The 22,306-nt window shown below is 40.6% G+C and overlaps 1 protein-coding gene across 6 annotated transcripts in view; it reads left to right on the forward strand.

The window, feature by feature from the left end:
* The window catches only part of TTC39B (tetratricopeptide repeat domain 39B), a 129,735-nt gene that overhangs the window by 72,932 nt on the left and 34,497 nt on the right, over positions 1-22,306 (forward strand). For 3 of the 6 annotated variants that reach the window (XM_011930387.1, XM_011930384.1, XM_011930388.1), the window contains 4 exons: positions 1,407-1,502; positions 13,667-13,777; positions 16,553-16,684; positions 17,767-17,843. In XM_011930387.1, coding sequence (XP_011785777.1) covers positions 1,407-1,502; positions 13,667-13,777; positions 16,553-16,684; positions 17,767-17,843 — 416 coding nt within the window. The remainder of the gene's footprint in view (positions 1-1,406; positions 1,503-13,666; positions 13,778-16,552; positions 16,685-17,766; positions 17,844-22,306) is intronic. The other 3 variants (XM_011930386.1, XM_011930390.1, XM_011930389.1) reach the window with 3 other exon arrangements.

A 22,306-nucleotide genomic window follows, 5' to 3' on the forward strand; every position in this document is an offset into this window, starting at 1 on the left:
CAAGATAAAAATGAATGTCTAGTTTAAAATGCTAGAGTGCATTGGAAAGTCTGAACTTCCAAATGGGGGGTGGGGGGAACTCCACTTAATTGAGGGCACTGTACTTATTTATTTATTTATTTATTTGTTTTTGAGATGGAGTTTCACTCTTGTCGCCCAGGCTGGAGTGCAACGGTACGATCTTGGCTCACCGCAACCTCCGCCTCCTGGGTTCAAGCGATTCTCCTGCCTCAGCCTCCCCAGTAGCTGAGATTACAGGCATGTGCCACCAGACCTGGCTAATTTTTGTATGTTTAGTAGAAACGGAGTTTCACCATGTTGGTCAGGCTGGTCTTGAACTCCTGACCTCAGGTGATCCAACCGCCTTGGCCTCCCAAAATGCTGAGATTACAAGCGTGAGCCATTGCACCCATTGTATATCTTAGAATTAAAAACAAAACAAAACAGAACACACACACACACACACACGCACACACATACAACTTCTCTTTTTTTTTAATAACTCTGCCTTTTTTTTTTAATGACTCTGGCTCTTCTCTGTGAGATGTGTACTGTTAAGGTGAGTGGAACTGGAAGGAGATTGGCAATTCTATTGTAATCCAGGGCAGGACTTAAATTCTTTCTGGAAGTTTCCTTCTCTGAGTGGACCTGCCCCCATGGTGTGTCTGTGAGATATCTTTGGGTCAATAAACTGGCCTAAGATTCTGCAAGGCAGATTGGTCTTCTCCTTCTTTATGTTAGCTTTCTGTGGTGTGTGTTTAATGGGAAATTAGATAGTTGATTACAAATAAAGTACCTTACAAAATAAGCACCCTTGCCTTCAGGAATGTATTTTTAGGAAATAATTAGGCAAGTGAGTAAAGGGGCTTATTACAGTAGTTTGTAATGCCAAAACTTTGGGAGTAACCTACATGCCTGAAAATGAGGTACAGGTAACAAATTATCGTATTTCCAGTCAGCAGAATGTTGCAGATGCTATGATAAAGCAACTCTGGATTTATTGAGAAGAAAAAGTTCAGAATAATTCCTGTATGTAATCCATGATAACTGTATATGATAACCCATTATAATACATAGCTTTAATAAAGTTTTATTAAAATATATATAGATTTACTTGGGAAAAAAACCTGGAAGGATATATACAAGATACAATCCTATCTTTGGGTGGAGAGCTGTGGGGTAATTTCAGTTCACTTATTTTTTGTGTACTAGAATGAAAAAATAAGGTTATTAGGGCTGTATTTCAGGAATGTTTGACACATACAGTAGATTTTTGTTACTTGATTTTTAAAATTGATAAATGTATAAAAATAATTGGAAGGCTTGTGTTGTGTAATTGCACTGATGTAGATTTTTCTCACAGGACAAGGAAATAAAAAACCTCACTTTGTCTTTTTAATTAACAGATCTTCTCACTCAGATATGGCAACAAGCAGCCTTCACTTTGCATCATGTGATACACAACAGGCATCCAGACAACGCGGAGCATCTACTGTGAACAGGTCAGGAAGGGTTGTGGGCATTCCTGGGGGAAGAGAGGGGAACAGTCCAACCCTTGAAGGAGTAGAATACTGATATTTGCATAGTGCATTGTGTTTGACAAACCAGTGAGGTCAGGAGAGGCCTAGGCAAGTAGAGTGCCCATTTTATAAATCAGGGAAGGAGACACGGTGGCTGCTCAGGGACTCAGTGAATAGGTGGCACTGTTACATGAAAGCAAAATGAAATTCAACTTTGGGGCACAACTCCCTTTCCAGTCTTTTTTGTCTTTAAATATTTTTGGCTGTTATTTTTATTATAAAATAGTAAATCGCACTGCCAAACATTGGGGAAAATGGAGGAAAGGACAAACATCAACCATAATGATGACCACTTGAACACAGAATTTTGGTGTATTTCCTTCCAGTCTTTTTCCTAGGCATGTGCTTCTTGATACAGTTGTAACCATAATAGACTTTTTCATCAAATATTATATTATGATTATTTCTTTCTTACATTTTTTGCATAATCTTGGTTTAAAAATACATTTTAAGAAGTGTTCATTGTAGAAAATTCAGAGCTATAGAAAGCACAAAGAGAATGAAATATGTATTACTATAATCCTAATTATTTTTGTGTGCATTCTTTTTCTCTTCATATGTAGAGATACTAAATTTTTTTCTTAATTGGGATCATATTAAATAATATACTGTTCGGTAATCTAGTTTTTAAAACTTAATATATCACGATATTTTCCTCTTCCATTAGATATTTTTCTGTGATATCATACTTGGTTAATTTTTGTTCCTTTCCAGATCATTTAGAATTAACAGATTCTCTCTTTGAACATGAAGGTTGTTTTTTGTGAGTTATTAAGGCAGCTCTGTTAAAGCTGTTTTAGTACATGAGAAAGCACTTTTCATCCATCCTTAGAGGTTTATTAAACTTTTAAGATTATACAGCAGATCCTTAGCAGTTTGGATTTTGCATTTGAAATTTCAGCTCTGCATGTGTTCTTTATACTCATGGGTTTGGTAGTTTGTCTTAGGATTCTACTCACGCAATATATAGAAGAGGCTACAGAATGGAGATGAAGTTGAAAATAACTTCTAAGTATCTTAAGGCATTTGTTTTCCATATCCTTTTTTACTGTGTATGTCCCTGCTCATGGAATTTTGTGTTTTCTTCTAAAAGAAGTGCTCTTCCTTCATAGTTATCCTCTAACTCATCCGATAGTTTCCTAAGTAACGACTTTATAATGCTGAGTTTGAAAGCTATAATAAAATAAAAATTACTGAAAGCGATAATAAATAAGGGCATGATATGCATAGTCAGCAACAAGCTGCATCTGTAGACTGGAAGTCTTTAGCATGCACATAATTGTTGAAGTGATAAACCACACCTGTATTTCCCAGAGAGCCATAACAAAAGAGAAGAGAATGGAGGAAGGAACCTTTGGGAACACAGAACATTGAAGGATGGCTGAGACAATGACAGTTCAAACAAGAGCTACATAGATGTGTGAGAGAGGTAGACTCTATGAGTTGGTGGCCACAGGACAGGCAAGGGACTTGGGGGGAGGGGTGAGTTCTGGAATGCAGTCAGCAGAGCCAGGTGTGCCAAAGAGGTCTTCATGGATATGGGTGAAAAAGTATTCTTTGCATTTCATAGTTAGGTCACTGGGGACCTTTAGCTCGTAAGGTTTCAGGGAAGTTGAGGCAGGAGTCAGGCTGCATGGCTAAAGGTCAATGGGAGGTGGGGAAGTAGGGAGAGTGAGCATTAGTTCTTTTTTGAAGCTCTTGCCTATGAAAAGAAGGAGTGGGAGAAGGGTGCGTTAGGAGAGAAAGCAAGATTGAGGGAGTTACCTTTCTTGCTGGTTTTACCTTAAATAGAAATGAATGAGGTTTGTGTGTATTTCTGAGTTGGGAAGGAGTCAGAGAGGAAGAGGTTAAAGCTACATAAAAGGAAGTGGAGGTGAAATATAAGAACTAATTGAGAAGTGTTTTCATGATAGCACAGGGTGGGCATCCCTAATCCAAAGATCCAAAATACTCCAGTGAACATTTTTTTTTTTTTTTTTTTTGAGTGTCGTGTGAGTCCTCAAAAAGTTTCAGATTTTGGAGCATTTCAGTTTTGGATTTTCACATTAGGAATGCTCAACCTGTATTCACATTTGCAGTTTTCATAGTCTTTTTCTTTTTAAAAACTAAATAATAGACATTCTCACTCTGCCTTTTAATTAATAGGTCTTCTAATGCATGTGTCAAAGCAAGCCCTTATAAATGTAATGTGGAGCATCCTAAAAGGACACTTGCAAAGTGGAGGAAACTTGGATGTGGACAAGAAATGTGGCTTTTATGGAGTTAGTCTGAACAGAAAATGATAATGCCATACCTCATATGTTACTCCTTCTGGTACTCCTCACTCCACAAATAGCTATTTGCTTCTTAACACAAAGTTGTGAGGCAGCCAAGGAGGGAGTTTGAGTCACCATTTAACAAGTGAGACACCCTGGGTGTCAAGTGACATAGCCAAGTGCCACGGCCAGGCAGTGGTGGCATTACATCCTGATGCTCCACCTTCTCATTTCTGGGCCGGTGCACGTTTAAGAACTTCATTTGCCTCCTTGCTTATAATCCCTTTCACTTGTTTAGTCTTACAAAGTGTTTTGACAACCATGGTTTCTTTTGATTCTCCCTCCAACCTTGAAAGAGCCAAGAGAGAATCTTCCCACAAATGGATCCTCATGTCCAGAGAAGTACATGATCAGCTAAAATGCCTTGTCACTCTGAAATTCTTGGAGTTAGAATTTCCTGCCAGTGTGCTTTCAGGTCACCAAAGTGACAAACTTTAAGATATTTGACAGTTTTGTGTTCATCACTTCAAATCTGTTTGATTTGAAGTGAAACTAGTTGTTGAAACAACTGTGTTAAGGTCACTTTGGAAAAGTGAGGAAAGACTCGGCACACTGGCCAGAGCTTTGTCATCACTTTACTTTCTCCTCTTACCACATCTCTTCGTTGGAGGTGGGAGACATATTGTTGGCTCATCAAATATGTATTTTTCCATAGGAAACAGGCTGAACACAAGGTTGCTCAATTTACAGTCTCTAAGTTAAAGTGTGTCTTTTTGATTTACTTGAGAAAGTCATAAAAACAGAACACAGGGGTCTAGGGCCTCAGAATTAAAGGAACGGAGAGAAAACCTTTCATAGACTTCTTTATACTTTACTTACCAAGCCTAGATATGTCAGCCCAGTGTGGGTACAGAGTGTTGGTAGCTTTAGTTACCAAATCAAGGTTGGCATTGGGATATCCCAGAATTACATAGGGAGTTCTGGCTGCTCAGGAGACTGAGTTCCAGAGACTGGTTTAGTGGGATGAGGTGTCCATATGGCTCACTCATGAAGGTTATGGCAAAATGTTGGCCAAGGGCTTGTAAGAGAAGAGAGTGACTCTCCCTTGGATTGGTTAGTAAAGAATTCAGGGTAGAGGGAGTTGTTTAATGAGTATGGAGTTTCAGTTTTGCAAGATGAAAAAGTTCTAAAGATTGAAGTGATGAACCACACCTGTTTGGTTCACACAGCGTGAATATACTTAACACCACTGAGCTGTGTGCTTTAAAATGGTTAAGATGATAATTAATTTTATGCTATATATATTTTACCACTATTAAAGAAAAGAATGCAGGAGAGATTGCCCAGCTGTTATTACATAGAGTTAAGTCTAGCTTTTACCGCCTTTGTGTTAGAAGAGTGCCAGGTGTATTTTCCATGCCATTACCACATCTATACCATTCCCTCTCAGAACAGTCCTTCTTAGTTTAACAACTACAACAACAAAAACCCTTGACTGAGCTTGGGAAAGCCAAGGCAAGTTTTTGGGAATACATCCCACCTTCTCACTGTACTTATGTTACCCTGTCCTGCTTCTTACTAATTCATTTAGCCTTCGCCTAATGATCTGGCTTAGTTGCTTAACCAGAGTAGTCACCAGTGTTTACCGAGAAGTCGTTTCAAAATAAGTTATTTTTATTAGAGACATATTGGGCAATGTAAAAGTATTACCATATGTAACAATGCAATACTAAAAAGCAGCTTATTATAATTGTACTTATTAAAAAAAATCAGGATAGCAGGGAGGGGCATTAAGGTATAATAATTTAAATGAATTTATATATCGTGTTTGGGTTATATAGACTAAGTGCTTTTTTTAAAAAAAGAACAAAACCCAACTCTTTCTGTTCATTAACAGATCTACTAAAGGAGACATAACTTGAAGCACTGTGGCACCACAGGGGTGGCTCTGGGTCAGAACTCTGCTGTTCTGGGGCCTAGACGCAGAGACCCCTGGCACCCAAGGCCTCAGTTCTGATGCCATTCTCTGACAAAAGAAACCAAGGCTCCTGGCTGATTCCAGCACCAGGGCCGGGAAAGTACAAGATGAACCTAGAAGATCTTGTGCCAGAAAGTAAAGAATTGCTGGAAAAAAGGACAGGGCTTGTCGAAAGAACATGGGAGCAACATAAAGGAGCTTCCAATGGCCAAATCTGGGGCAATGTGAGAAAGAAAATAAATAATGACTGTAATGAGTTATATAGTCCACAGAATCAATTAATATCGATGTGTTTATAGTATGTAAATAATTGGGTAAACATGTCAGTGGTGGGAGGGAGAGCTCTTCCCTATTCATTCTGACTGATGTGGAAGAAATGACGGGAACAGAAAATTGCTGTTTGACAAACCACAATGGTAATGGGTACATGCAAGAACACTCCGTGGACACTAAAGTTAGGGGGCAATGTGTGTTGTGAAATGGGGTATCTGCAGAGTCTTGAGAACCTCCCCTGAAGATGCTTAGTGACTCCCAAGGGAACAGTAGTAACCTCACATTAGAGACCACCCTAGCTATGTGGTCGTCACCAGAAACAAGCTGTGCATGCAGCTCATAGCCCTGATACCATGCACTGAGAACACGGCATCGCTGCTGTGGTTTTCTTGCCCATAATGTCTCTTGTCCAAGTACTAACCAGACACGACCCTGCTTAGCTTCCGAAATAGACAAGATTGGGTGTGTTCAGGGTGATACGGCCATAGACTGTTGCCCAAAAGGTGTAGCCTGAATCTGATCGTAAGGAAACACCAGACAGACCAAAGGGCAATGCTACACAATAATTGCCAGCACCCTTCAAAAGTGTTATGTCAGATGTTATCTAGGGGAGCTGGGTATACAAACTCTGTCCTATTTTTCCAGCTTTTTGGAAGCCTGAGATTATTTGGAAATGAAAAGAAAAAAAAACCTCTGGTTCCCCATTTGAGTCTGAAGGATGAGCCCACTATTCACAGGAGGAGAGAGCAGGCACTTTTATTCTTTCATAGATGATAATATTTACATCATTCCTTTTAGTGCATTACGTAGTTGCAGTTTTACCTTTCACATCTGCATTTTTATCTTTTCTGATGCTCATAACAGCAATGTTAATAATACCTGTTGGGTGGATATTGTCGTATCCTCATCCTTTTCATAGCTGAGGAAACAAAGACTTGGAGAGGTTAATGACTTTCTTGGAAGTCTTGCCATCTAACACAGCCCACTGTAGACTATGAGCTTATGGGGTCCCTCCTCTCCCTTGGATAACTAATGAGAAATGGTAACAGGAGTGTCTGTAGTCTGGCTGTCCAGTCACAGTTGCTTCTGAGCTCCTGAACACCACACAGCTGAATTGTAGTAATGCCTGAGACTTCTTGCCCTGGAGCTCTTGAGGGCAGGGAGATCTGGAGTCCACAGGTGCAGGGGACTTGGATTTGGATTTGCTTGCAAAAGAACCCTGGATACTTCCACACAAATTAGTAAAAGTCTCTGAAGAGTAAACTTGTCCGCCCATCATTCTGTGCGTACAGATTCTAAGTGTTTAGTTCTCTCTTTGGAAAAAAGGTTCCTTTTTGGCCTAAGTTGAAATATTGATGCAAGAGTCAGGCCTATGGAGATCAAATTCATAGCTTCGTTATTCACAAAGACTATGTTGGAGGTTGTATTACAGCTTAGATGCATGGAAAAATGGGCTTCTTTTTGACATAGCCCTGAATGGAATTTCAGCCCTAAATCACAGGCCTCCCTTGTGAGGGTCATGGTTGGGCGGTGGGGGGCGGTAGAGCCTGCCCTACTAGCTCACTGCATTGCTGAGAGAATAGACTTTTCTGCATCCTCTTTCCATGTAAGAAAGGGGCTGGGCCATTTATGCCCCGTGTTTCTTTCCAGCTCACCAATCAGATAATTCATTTCTTTCCCAGAGGAGGAATGAAGAGGGGAGGAGGGAGAGGAAAGTCCAGTAGCGTTCATCTAGTGAAGTCCCTGCTCAGGGAAGTCCGAGGCATTGGAGATAAGGATGTTCCTTTCCTCAGGGTCCAGGGAGGGCACCTCTTAGATGAGGGTCTTGTGACCTGCTTCAGGGGAGAAGGGTGAGGGGATACGATGATTATATATTGGTTTTGTAGACTTTTATTGATTGTAATACAAATAATAAAATCCCTTCTTTACCTTTCAATCAATAGATCTCATGAATCAGATATGTTAATAGTAGAAGGTCATCAGATTATGAGCAAAGTGCAGAGAAACTTTGCCAGGTCACCATGTATGTGTGCGTATGTGGTTCTTAGCAGGGCAGATGGTGCAGGTTGACACTTGCGGAGAACTGTAGTAATGCCTCAATATATATAAATGCTTATACCTTTAATTCCAGGAGCTTCCTCCATCTTTGCAACTACTTTGTATAGTAGTAACTGCAGACTTAACGATCCCCATCTTACAGATAAGGAAACTGAGACTTACAGAGGTAAAGTGAGTTCAAGGTTACAGAACTGGGAAGTGGTGGAGAAAAGACTTTTCCTTTGCTGTTATTTAAAATACTACTTTTATGTTTCAAAATTTTTATAAATCAGTTTTTCATTATAAAAGTAATGTGAGCAGAGTTCAGATAATTTGGAAGGAGGAGAAAAAAGTTACCAGTTATTTCCCTGTCCAACATAAGTGAGTAAAAATTATGATTTCTAGAGGAAAGAGACAAAACCTCCAGATAAGTAATAGAAAATGGCCTTGGGAGGCTGCAGCCTAGTTCTCTAGGATCACAGTTTCAGTGGAACCAATATATTGTGGGAAATCTTTGACTTCTCTTGAGGCAAAAGGGAGTCAGGAAATGAATAAAAGCATCCAATTCCAGAGCCCAGATGCTCATTTACTATGAAGTTTTTTTTGTAACCAAGCTTATAAAGTAATTTGTAAAGTAAGAATTGGAATGTAAGTGATAATGATATAGTTCCACATTTTTATAAGTTACGTATTCATTTTATATATATATATATTTTAAATAGACTAAAAAACTCATCCTGCCTTAAATTAACATATCTTTTAAGTTAGAAACATGAGGAGTCGTCACCTCACTGAAGATGTATATTATGAAAGGCGCTCGGGCATGTCTCCAGCAGGGCAGGAATATGAATATGTGGACTGAGCACCATAGATTTTGGAGAATTAGACATGGTTATTAACTTGCACAGGGCTTGAAAGTTCACAAAACACACTCATAATAACCATTGCCTTTGCTTCTCCTGCAGATGTTGTGAAATGAGAGCACTTCAAAAATAAGACTAGGGACTCAGGGAAGTTAAGGGACACTGTGAGGGTCACAAGGCTGGAGAATGGCTTGGCTGACTTCTAATTTCTAGTCCAGGAATCTTTTTATTAATTACATCGTGCTATACTTGAGGGGTTGCTATGCTGATGAGCCTCTTGCAGAATACCGGAGTGCTTTTTTTTTTTTGAGACAGAGTCTCACTCTGTGACCAGACGGGAGTGCAGTGGCACGATCTCAGCTCACTGCAGCCTCTGCAGAGGTTGGGAATACAGGTGTGGGCCACCATGCCCAGCTAATTTTTGTATTTTGAGTAGAGTCAGGGTTTCACCGTGTTGGCCAGGCTGGTCTGGAGCTCCTGACCTCGTGATCCACCCACCTTAACCTCCCAAAGTGCTGGGATTACAGGCGGGAGCTGGACTGTTTTTAAATAGCCTTGCTCATCATTCCAGTCTGGTTGGACAGGTATGGTGAGCCGATTTCTAGTGCACGTGGTAGGTGTGGGTAGCTACTTTAGGTTCTTAATCTAAGGAGGCAGAATGATGAACATCTGTTTTAGGAAGGGGAGAGGAGCCTGAGAGTGGTATCCCAGTGTGTCTGATGTGTGCTGGAGTTTGAGAACCATGGAGTCAAAGCAGTCATAGGAAGGCATTCTTGGAGAGTATTTCAGAATTCGGATCTGAAGTGATAAGAGTCTCAGTTAATGTGATGGCAGTGGAAATGAAGAGGGACATGTGTGTCCGAGAGATACTTGACAGAAGTCTTGACCATGGTGAAAGTTGCTGTCCTGGTCATTCCTTACAGAACACATGGTAGCCCTAGTGTTCTGCAGAGGAGTGTTAATTCCAGGTGAGCATCATCGTAAACCACTCGGAAGAGCTGAGTATACTGTGTTCAGAGGTGCTGAGCTCCCACTTTGTGTATCTAAGTAGGGGTGTGTATAGTGTATCCTCCCAGGTGACAGTGTGGCCAGCTGAGATGCAGAGGTGGATGTTTGGCAAGAGGACTAGTATCTGTTCACAGTCTGTTTCCTGGTGATGAAGGATGAGCTGTAACCTTAGAGAGAATTGGCGGGAGGTAAAATGGGAACAGCTAATATTTGAAGGGAAGGGATGCTGAGAAAAGAGTGAGGATTTCTGAGCCGATGTATTTCCTTTTGTTCAAAGAATAAAATTCATCCTCTCCGCCACTATGGTTTCTGGCTTTTGCCTGTTTTCTGTCCTCATTTTCTCTCCTTCTCTGCCTTGCTCATCACTTTCCCAGTTTAGAATGCCCCCTCTGCCCTCAACCTAGATATTCCCATGGCTAGCTCCATTATACAGCGATTGGGTGTCACCTTTTTGGAGAGCTTTTCCTGACCATCCTCATTAATGTTGGGCTTTCTCCCCACCTCGGCCTCCCCCAAAACCTAGGTTCTGTTCCAAACCACTTATCCCAATCAGGGATGACCCTGATCAGTTCTTGGTCTGCTTGTGCAAATCTGCCCTCCCTTCTCCAGTAGAATGAAAGCTCTTCGAGAGCCTGGGATCCTGTGTGTCTTGTTCATTGCTGTATTGCCAGCACCTAGAAGAGTACCTGGTACATATTTAGCATAAATATTAGTTGAAAGGACTCTAGGTAAAGATTTGATGAGGGGGAGCAGAGGTAAGCAATGGGGAAAGAAATGGGTCTAGAGACCCCAGGCAACACATGATGACTGACCTGTGCTGGACGATAGAGATGAGACAGGATAAATTCAAGAGACGTTCAGGAGGTAACACTGACAAAATTTGGTTATGGACTGGTATAGGAGGTATCAGCCAACTTTCTTGTGAAAAATCTTGCTGTGAGAGGTTTGTGAACTCCTAGCATTCTTTTTTTTTTTTTTTTTGAGACGGAGTCTCACTGTCGCCCGGGCTGGAGTGCAGTGGCTGGATCTCAGCTCACTGCAAGCTCCGCCTCCCGTGTTCATGCCATTCTCCTGCCTCAGCCTCCCGAGTAGCTGGGACTACAGGCCCCGCCACCTCGCCCGGCTAGTTTTTTGTATGTTTTAGTAGAGACGGGGTTTCACGGTGTTAGCCAGGATGGTCTCGATATCCTGACCTCATGATCTGCCTGTCTCGGCCTCCCAAAGTGCTGGGATTACAGAGTTGAGCCACCGCGCCCGGCCGAACTCCTAGCATTCTTATTTGATCTCTTCGTTCACTGGAAACTTAAGGGCAAAGCAATTCTTAGCCCTCCGTTAAGAGCTTGCCTTGGTTCTACTCCATCCTAGAGTAGGTATCTCAAACGCTAGGCATGAAGAAGTCTCTGTTTCTACTCAGAACAGTTGTATCCACCCATTCACCACTCAGCGATATTTTTTGAGCATGTAATGTGTTCTAGGTATTGTCGAAGGCACTGGTGCACAGGAATGACTAAAACAACCTCCTTGCATTTATGTTCTAGAGAGGGAAGACAGACAAGCATGTCTACAAATGCTACATGCACAAAATACTTCTGGATGGTAATAATGGTGGAAGGAAAAACAGTGAGACAGGATGGGATGGGGTCAGCCAGGCTGCTCTGCATTAGCTGAGATCTGAATAACAAGAAGGAGCCATGAGAAGACCTGCGAGGGGAAGGTGTTCTGGCATTGCCCTCAGAACCTACTCCCGCTAGAGGATACACTGAAGGGGCACTTTGCTTTCATGCCCCTTCATAAAGAATGAAGTTAAAGAGGTTGGTGGGATGGAAACTCAACTTCAAATACTTACCAAGTAATTATTTTTTTCATTTCATTTATTTATTTAGTTAGTTTTTGAGACAGCATCTTGCTCTGTTGCCCAGCTGGAGTGCAGTGGCATGGTCTTGGCTCACTGCAACCTCTACCTTCCAGGTTCAAGCAGTTCTCCTGCCTCAGCCTCCTGAGCAGCTGGGATTATAGGAGTGCAACACCACGCCCAGCCCAGCTAAGTTTTGTATTTTTAGTTGAGATGGGGTTTCACCATGTTGGCCAGGCTGGTCTCAAACTCCTGACCTCAAATGATCCGCCTGCTTTGGCCTCCCAAAGTGCTGGGATTAGAGGTGTGAGCCACCGCACCTGGCCCATTTTATTTATTTATTTTTTTGAGATGGAGTTTCGCTCCCATTGCCCAGGCTGGAATGCAATGGTGCAATCTCGGCTCACTGCTCCTCTGACTCCTGGGTTCACGTGATTCTCCTGCCTCAGCCTCCTGAGTAGCTGGGATTACAGGCACCCGCCACCACGCCTGGCTAATTTTTGTGGTTTTAGTAGAGATGGGGTTTCACCATGCTGGTCAGGCTGGTCTCAAACTCCTGACCTCAAGTGATTCACCTGCCTCGGCCCCACAAAGTGCTGTAATCAGTCACCATGCCCGGCCCCATTTTATTTTCTTGAGACAAGGTCTCTATCGCTCAGACTAGAGTACAGTGGCATGATCATGGCTCACTACACCACAAACTCCTGAGCTCAAGCGACCCTCCCACCACAATACCTGTAGCTGGGATTACAGGCACACACCACAAGCCTGGCTTTTGCAAAAACTTTTTTATAGAGACGAGTGCTCACTCTGTGGCCCAGGCTGGTCTTGAACTCCGGGCCTCAAGTATTCCTCCTGCCTCCGTCTCCTAAAGTGCTGGGCATGAGGCAAACATGCCTGCAGGTTTATTTCTTATCAGCATTTTTGTTTACCAGATCATCCTACTGCTCATTTACTTACTGAAATATTGCCCTTTTACAAGTCGTTACACAAAACATTTTAGAGATGGCTTTAAAGAACAAAATTTCTGTCAATCGTCAATCATAAGTGATTAATATAATTTTGAAAAAAGGATAAAATCATGACTCATAGATACAAAAATGAACATGTTAAGGATTTTATTTAATCACTGATTAATTATTAATTATAGATGAGGACATTTGGCAGATGTTAAAACAGATTCAAAGGAGAAATCAAAACAGAACAAATTTCTGTGACGTAAAGTATTGTTGAAATTAATGTGCAAATCCAGGAAAACTAACTTACTCCACAGCTGGGGAGGGAAGTTAGTTGAACCTCTACTGGCCAGGCAAAATTAGCATGCCTATAGACAACAGTTATTTTGCACTGCTATTAGTTATCTACAGTTTACAGAGTTGTAAGCTCCCTGGGAATCAGAATCTAATGACCTGTAGAGATCTCTAGAGTCTCGGAAGTGCATGGTTTTCCAGTGAAGCACGTCTTTTTTCCCATGTATAACCGACTAAAATAAAATAGTCTCCCCCTCCTCCATGTACAAAAGTGTGGAATTCCTACACTTACGGTCTTTGAAGCAGTGGGGAAGGGAACTATCATCTATTTAGCGCCTGCTATGAGCAGCGTTTGTCAGTTTACCTCATCTTCACAGCAGCCCCTCAAAGTAGGTGTTGGTCTTCCCGTTTTACAGATAAGGAAATTGAGACTCAGGGATCTTATAGACAGTAAGCAGCAAAGTTCGAATTCCAGCCTGTCCCGTCTCCAGAATCCACATACACTCCCTGGGGACAACTTGTTGATGGTAAAACTACAGAAATTCTCTGTGTTTTTTTCTTGATCTTTAGTTCATCATCAACCAAGGTGGATCTCAAGAGTGGCCTCGAAGAATGTGCTGTGGCATTGAACTTATTTCTAAGCAATAAATTTACAGACGCCTTAGAATTGCTTCGCCCCTGGTAATTTACTTTGTGTCTTTTAGATAAAATATCTTTCAGATGTTTCTGATGATTCTTTGATGTCATGCTTGTAAATTATCTGTTCCCATCTGAATATTGATAAGCTAATTTAGTTCAGACCTCCTTACTTTGGTCACTTTTAAAATTCAGTTTAGAAATCTGAGTTTTCAAATATAATTAGTAGAAAATTTCTGATTGTTTTGCATATTTTAATCTCTCTTGTTCAGATAGTGTCATCTTTTAAGTAGTTTTATAAGGCTTCAATTTTGCTTTCTTCAGTGAAATATTTTTATGTTTGTTCCTTTTAAATATTGAAAAAAATTTCCTTTGAAATGGGGAGGGGAAGAACCAGAATATGCTGATCTCAATGCTAAAAAGAAATTTAAGATAATAAGAATGTTACTGGGGTTCTCTATTTGTTCGACAAACAAGTTAAGCAATTTAATTTCAATTAATAGTACCTGTTAAGTTTTCAGATGTGGCAATAAAACCTGTGCTTGCCTGTTTACTCGGTCTTTATCTTGACAGGAATAGTCTTACATTGTGCCCTCAAACACTTGCTTAGATGAAGCTTAGACTTGTATAATAATTTCCTAGAAGTTTACTTGGACACAAAAGTGGGCAATCTCATTCCTTACTTTGAGTGGTTACTAGGGCGACTGGATTCTGGTCATCTGAATCTTAGAGATTAATTGACCTGCTGAGGAGCTGCTATGGTAATTCTGTTAAGATTTAGAATAGCTGTAGTCAAGGTGGGTCAGCTGTCGTTCCACAGGTTAAGAACAAATGATGAAATCGATGGTGAAGCCCTGTGAAGAATAGTTGTCTTCCAGTGTTCAATATTTGCCTCACAATCTCCACCTTGCCTGTCCCCTGCTTTTTCCCTCTGTCCTTCTTAGTCCCTCAGACTTCTCTGTCAGAAGTCTCTACCTCCTTTTGCTTGCTTGTCTTTCCCTCTCTCTTGGTCTGTCCTTCTGTCTCTTTTCTCAGCCTGCTTGCCTGTCTTCTTTGGGTTTTTAAATGCTTTTATTGATGAGCCATAGTTGTACCTATTTTTGGAGTACGTGTGATAATTCCTTACCTGTATACAATGTTCAGTGATCAATCAGGGTAATTGGGTTATCCATCATCTCAAACATTTATCTTTTCTTAGTGTCAGGAACATTTATAATTATTCTCTTACAGCTATTTTGAAATAACAATACATTATTGTTAATTATAATTTATTATTAAATACTAGAAGTTATTTCTTCCATTTAACTGTATTTTTGTACCCATTATCTCCTTTGATTTTTATTCAGACAAGTCTTTCTTTGCCACTGACACACAGCTGATCATAACATGGAATGAAAATAAACAATTTAGTGTTGTATTCCGTCAGGTTCGTCTCCGAGTTTTGTACATGTTTCACTGTTTAAATGGCTCACACTTGTAATCCCAGCACTTTGGGAGGCCGAGGCAGGCGGATCACCTGAGGTCGAGAGTTTGAGATCAGCCTGACCAACGGGGAGAAACACTGGCTCTACTAAAAATACAAAAAATTAGCCGGGCATGGTGGCACATGCCTGTAATCCCAGCTACTTGAGAGGCTGAGGCAGGAGAATCAGGGAGGCAGAGGTTATGGTGAGCTGAGATCGTGCCATTGCACTCCAGCCTGGGCAACAAGAACAAAACTATGTCTCAAAAATAAATAAATAAATAAATAAAAATACTTTTCCCTTACTTGAAATAATTTTTTTTTTTTCTTCTTGAAAGAGCTTTCAGTTAAAAATGTGAGGTTTGAAACCACAATTAATGATTAACTTTGGGCTGCTCTGATTTCTTGTGGTTCTTTTGAACAGATAGTGAGTGCCCTCAGTGTTCAGGACAAGCTGCAAATTACCAAAGGATGTTTAGACTATTTCCGTGGGGGCAAAAGATAATGTGGCTTGCATTTGTTTTGCGTGGTGGCAGGCTGTTATGCATTAATATTTAAATAAAAACAAAACCATGCATTAGCATTTTAAACCTTATAAATAATTAATACAGCTTAAGAAGTTTTGAGAAAATAAATGATGTTCTCACAGCCCGAGAATCTGGATGTCTGCCATCCGTTAGGACTCATTAACATCCTTAAGAATCCTGAAGCAGTTCTCACTGTAACTTGATTTGAAATATCAAGAACTTTAATCTGGAATTTCAGTTAATGGGAACTTGATGATTTGAAATATCAAGAACTTTAATCAGGAATTTCAGATAATGGGATTAGAACCAGATACAAGGTCTGACATCTACTTTGGTCATGGCTCTTGTGACCAGCCTAACTTATTCCAAAATCTTGTTTGCTCTTGGCCTTTGGCTGGAGAGGAGAGGAATTACTTTAAATGAACCTTTATTTTTGAAAAAACATATCAGAATCTCTCTGTCAAAAAATACATTTCCAGCGGCCTTTATTTTAGCACTTATCTCAGAGCCAAAGGTATGCTGCCCCTTTTTCAACTGAAAACAGTTGGTTTGCTTGGAATCTGCCCACAGGCTGCCCTCTTGTGTTGAAATAGGGAAATGCATATTGTCCCCTTCAACCTGAAACATTTTGTTCTGCCTGTGTGGGTTTACATTGGAAAGTCCGTGGTACTTGAGTTCTTAAGAGGTTACTTTTCACCACCCATATAATTTTGGTGATTATGATGAAGGAATAAAGGTTACTGTGCAAGTCAGGACATGCATTTACTAGGATTTCTTATGATCAGTATTTCCATTGAATTAAAATGTCTGAATTCCCTGTTTTCTCCCCAGGGCTAAGGAGAGTATGTACCATGCTCTGGGCTACAGTACCATTGTGGTGTTGCAGGCTGTCCTGACCTTCGAGCAACAGGACATCCAAAATGGCATTTCTGCCATGAAGGACGCTTTACAAACCTGCCAAAAGTATGATGAGTCATTCAATACTTGAGATGTGACTGCAAACTTTTATGCCTGTATAATGTCGTTTGCCTGACCAAGAGCTCTGTGTTTGAAATTGGCCACAGTTACAGAAGAGAAATTCAGCCTCGAAGCTGAAGGATTCCCATTTGGCATCTATATATTCCACTTTTCTTTTTGATAACCTGAGGTCTGAGCTACAGAGATATGGGGGGGGAGTTCTGTGGGATTAGCAGCAAGCATCTCTCAAGGTAGATGACATTAGGTGTACTGCACACCAAACCAAGCCACGCAAGGAACGTTTTTGTTTTAAGTGGGAGATGCAAATTCATGAGGGAATGTTTTATTTGTTTAAGAAGGACCTCTTTTTGAACACTTTTGTTTGGTGAAAATGAGATAGAGTTTTAGTTTTATTTTAAGCTTTACCCTGTGTGTATAGGAAGACCCTATCAAAATTTTTTTTCAAGGCAAAAGTAATTTTGATATCTTTTAAAAAATGATAAATGTTTCACAGTATGGAAGATGCTTGGTTTGTGGACATTTAGGAATATTCAAGAATCCAGGAATGGCTGGCTGCGGCACCCTGATCAGATGGATGGGAGGAAATGACTGCTGTTGCTGTCAATTGCTTGATGTGCCGCTGGGACTAGGGCAGAAGGTTCATGATCAGAAGATTAACATGGGTGAAATTGCATCCTGATATAATGGTGTTGTAAGCTCCTCAAATGAAGAGAGCTTCCAAATATTGCACTTTAACTTCATTTTTCACCTGTGGAGAATTTTACACAAATCCTGATTTTAGTTATCAGGATAAGGGAAGGTACTTTGGAGGTTAGTTTTCACTGGCGTGTGTGGGTTTCCCCACGTGGTGTTCAGTAACACAGACTGACTTCCCGCAAGTGGCTAGCCAGTGCTGAGTGGAGAGTGTTGGAAAAGGATGATCTGTGTCCTGCAGACTTCAGGGTTTAGAGTTTCAGCTTTTTGACTCTTTGGTGTGATAGTGACTGAAATGAATGTCAAATGAAAATGAGCTTAGCCTGATTTTTTTTTTTCTATTTTCTATCTCCCTTTTTATTTACTCGATGTAGATACAGGAAAAAATACACAGTTGTAGAATCTTTCTCAAGTCTTCTTTCTAGAGGATCCCTGGAGCAACTGAGTGAAGGTAAAAGTCATTTAAAAGATCACTTTTTTGCTTGATTTTACAAGTTAAAAAATGATCATCTCATAAAATTCCATACTGAAGTGTATAAAGTCAATGGAATGTCTTTTTCTCTTCCCTATCATACTGACCTTCCAAAAGTAACCACTGTTAATAGTTCATTGTAAAGCCTTTTCTGTGTACATACTCAAATACATAAATAAAGTACGCATAGGGTTTTTGTTGTCACTCATGGATTGTTCATTTTTTTTTTTTTGCAAGCATAGAATCACATAATAGGTGTAAATTTGGCATTGACACTTTCCGAGGTCATTACATGTGAGTGTTTAACAGCTGTGTGATATTCCACAGGATTGGTGTACTGTACACCAAAATTGGATTTTCTATATTGTTTTTATTTTTTCACCGTTACAAATAATGGTGTCCTAGAATCCTTATACATATGGATTAATGCATCTTGAAAAGTTATTTCATAAGATAGATTTCTAAAAGTGGAATAACCAAGACTGGCAGTTTGAAAAGTTACAATATTTATAGGTATTCCCAGTTTTTTTCTCCAAAGGTACATAGGTCAGTTTATATTCTTACCATTCATCTGTGAGAATTTCAGTTGTCCACAAGCTATTAAAAATATTTTTCAAGGTGCAAGTAATTTTGGTATCTTTTAAAAAATGATGTTTCACAGTATGGAAGATGCGTGGTTTGTGGACATTCAGGAATATTCAAGAATCCAGGAATGGCTGGCTGCGGCACCCTGATCAGATGGGTGGGAGGAAATGACCGCTGTTGCTGTCAGTTGCTTGATGTGCCGCTGGGACTAGGGCAGAAGGTTCATGATCAGTTCTGTCTTTACAGTGTTACACTCTAGTCCAGAATAGTTTACAAGAAAGGAGCATCTAGATATTCCTGTAGAAGGAAAAAAAAATGTCCTTCAAATGTGATCATTGTAGAATAAAGCTTTTGCCATCCCAGGAGAATCTGTGCCTGTGTTGTCATTGTCAAATGTGTTCTCTGAAGAGATGACACAAAATACTAGAATATACCATACTAGCAAACACAAAATACAAAGCTACTAGAAGTAGCTTTGTTTGATTAGAGCAAGAGCAGTTCTGGATACTGCTGTCAGAGTAGTTTCTAATGGTCAAGTATATGTCAGACATATATTTGAGGGTGTTTTATTAGGAAGTTTTGTTTATTTTGTTAGATGAGTATTATCAACTTGTTTTGGACTTCAGAGAACTTGGGAATATTTGCACGATGTGAAGCTAGAGTATTGATTATAGGAGAGGAGTTATGAGACATTTCACATCTTTGGGACTTATTTTAAAGGGGCATGATGTTGACCCCAAAACCATGGTCAAACAGAATGGCATTTCATTGGTCACACTAGGCAGCTGAAACCTACAGCTTTTTCTCCAGAAACTGGCCTCCAACTATTTATAAGAATTTATTTATCCCCTTGACTTCGGATAGATTGTGTCTACATACATATCTTCCGTCTTTGGGCTACTTATGTAAATTAGTTTCATTAGATCTAAAGTTCACTAAAGTGGGTTAATAAGAAATCAAATAGGCCCAAAAGAAATTGAACTCTTTTTTTGTATTTTCCTTTCTGTTACCCTCTCTATGGCTTCCCTCTAGTGGCCAGCTACTCAGGAGGCTGAGTGAGGCAGGAGAGTTGCTTGAACCCAGGAGGCGGAGGTTGCAGTGAGCCAAGATTGCGCCACTGTACTCCAGTCTGGACGACAGAGTGATAATCTGTCTCAAAAATAATAATAATAATTTGAAAAATAAGATGCTCTTTTTTTTTTTTTTGTGAGACAGAATCTCGCTCTGTCGCCCAGGCTGGAGTGTAGTGGCACAATCTCAGCTCACTGCAAGCAAGCTCAGCCTCCCGGGTTCACACCATTCTCCTGCCTCAACCTCCCGAGTAGCTGGGATTACAGGTGCCTGCCCCCACGCCCGGCTAATTTTTTGTATTTTTATTAGAAACAGGGTTCCACCATGTTAGCCAGGATGGTCTCAATCTCCTGACCTCGTGATCCGCCTGCCTCGGGCCTCCCAAAGTCCTGGGATTACAGGCATGAGCCACCACACCCGGCCGATGATCCTCTATTTTTAAAAAGCGTTCTGTATGTCCTATGTACTGTCCTTGTTGCTTTTCTTAACATTAACCTATCTAACCTCCTCGTTATAGACTTGGAACTGATCAGAGTTATAAACAAATGGCCAGGATTCCCCACCTAGCAGAGTAGGGTTGACTGATCATTTGCCTTTCCCTAAGCCACAACTGTTTCCACCGTAACCCACACTTTTTCCTTTAGGCAAGTAGAGAAGGGCATGAAATGTGTCATATATGGATAAAGGAAATACTGAATTATTTCTGTTAGTTATCTTGAAAATAGATGATATTGTGTTGTTATGTTTTTATAATGTCTTTGAACAATGGTACTTTAGGAAATCTGCAATAAAGTAGAAAATTACTTTTTACTAATTATAAAAAATAGTCTGGACATGGTGGCTTGTGCCTGTAATCTCAGCTACTCAGGAGGCTAAGGTGGGAGGATCCTTTGAGCCCAGGAGGTGGAGTGTATTAGTCCATTTTCATACTGTTATAAAGAACTGCCCAGGACCGGGTAATTTATAAAGGAAAGAGGTTTAATTGACTCATAGTTCTGCATGGCTGGGGAGACCTCAGGAAACTTAAAATCATGGCAGAAGGTGAAGAGGAAGCAAGGCGCCTTCTTCGCAAGGCAGCAGGAAGGAGAAGGGCATGTAGGAGGAACTCCTGTCAAACACTTAAAAACCACCTGATCTTACGAGAACTCACTCACTGTCATGAGAATAGCATGGAAGAAACCAGCCCCATGATCCAGACATCTCCCACCAGGTCCCACCCTTGATACGTAGGGATTATGGGGATTACAATTCAAGATGAGATTTGGGTGAGGACGCAAAGCCTAACCATATCCCAGAGGTTGCAGTAAGCGCAGATCGTGCCACTGTACTCTCCTCTGGGTGACAGAGCAAGTCCCTGTTTCTACATAAATAAAAATAAAGTAAAGTAATATAAACTAAAATAAAATAAACTAATACACTTGTGAGTATAGTCTATTATGAAATACAGGTTTATTTAGACTTTCATATCTAAAGGCAATGCTTAGCTAACATTATTTCAGTGCATGATGAAGATATTTACTCCTGTGGACTAAGGAATTTACAATTAAGAGATATTCTGGTAGTTACCCACTCGTAAGTACCTAATGACTAATTTTGAGAACTAAAGAACTACGCAGTGTAAGTCAAACACAGTGAAAGAGTAAGACTTTTATAAATTAAGCTGTATTTTATTCCTAGTGAGTTTGGCTGTCAACTGCAACCCAAACAGACTTTGTGTTCAAGGGAGCATGTCAAAACATTGTAGCTTTAGTGTGTGATTTGTTTTTCCTCTTGGTAATTTTCATTTACATCCTTGAGTGTCTTGTTGTCTACAGGAGTGAGTATATTTCGTTAAACTTTTCATGGGTTTAACGTGGAACATACTAGTTTTTTTCTCTTGTGGCTGGCGGATTGCCCCAAATGGGTTTCAAATGGCCTTTACAGATATTTATATGCAGTGAGTGCCTAGGATGTGAAAGGGATTTAGTATGACAGATACTTATTTGCGGGAATGCAAAGTTCAAACTCTCTTGCCTTTTCTGTTTGCCTTGTCACATCCCTGTGCTGCTCTTAAATTTGTTCATCTTTCACTTAACCCTGATCTGCCCACCTGTCTGCTCAGATCTCTGAAAGGACTGTCTCACTGTTGCCTCCTCAATCAACTGTAGACTCTCCCTAACATTCAAGGCCATTTATAATTGAGCCTTGACTTAACCCTTCCAGCCTCATTGCTGTCTCCTCCCTTGACTGGCTTTTCCTGAAGGTGCTCAGGGCTTTCCTTGCTCCTGTTACCGGCCCACTCCCCTCTGCCCCCCACCCATTGCCACCATCACCACCACAGACTTCATCCCCTCTGCATGTACCCCAAGCCAGCAATCTGTATTCCTAAGCAGACTTTCATAGCTAATAATTCCTGATTCTCACTCTGTCACAGAATTACCTAGGAAGAGGATATTCAGGTGACTGTGTAAAAATAAGTTACCATTTGGTATCCTACTGAACACAGCTAGAAAATCACCAGGCACACTTTGAGGAGAGCTGTTCTGAAGGACTGAGACCCCGGCTGTGGGTATGCAGGCTGTAACTCCTCAAGTTTGGTCTGTCGTGACTTTGGCCCCATCTCTCTGTATGCTGTTGAAGACCTTAGCTGCAGCGGGGCTTCTTTGTAAATTAAACATTTGGAATATGAGCATGGCAGGAACTTGAACCAATTTGTGAGAACCAGTGGGTTGTATGTGTGTATAGGGTGGGGGTGGGGTCTATAAGTGCAAGAAAGTACTTGTCATCTAAGTCTATTAGCAGTAATC

Source organism: Colobus angolensis, unplaced genomic scaffold (assembly GCF_000951035.1).
Source record: "Colobus angolensis palliatus isolate OR3802 unplaced genomic scaffold, Cang.pa_1.0 Scaffold86, whole genome shotgun sequence".
Classification (NCBI taxonomy): Eukaryota; Metazoa; Chordata; class Mammalia; order Primates; family Cercopithecidae; genus Colobus; species Colobus angolensis.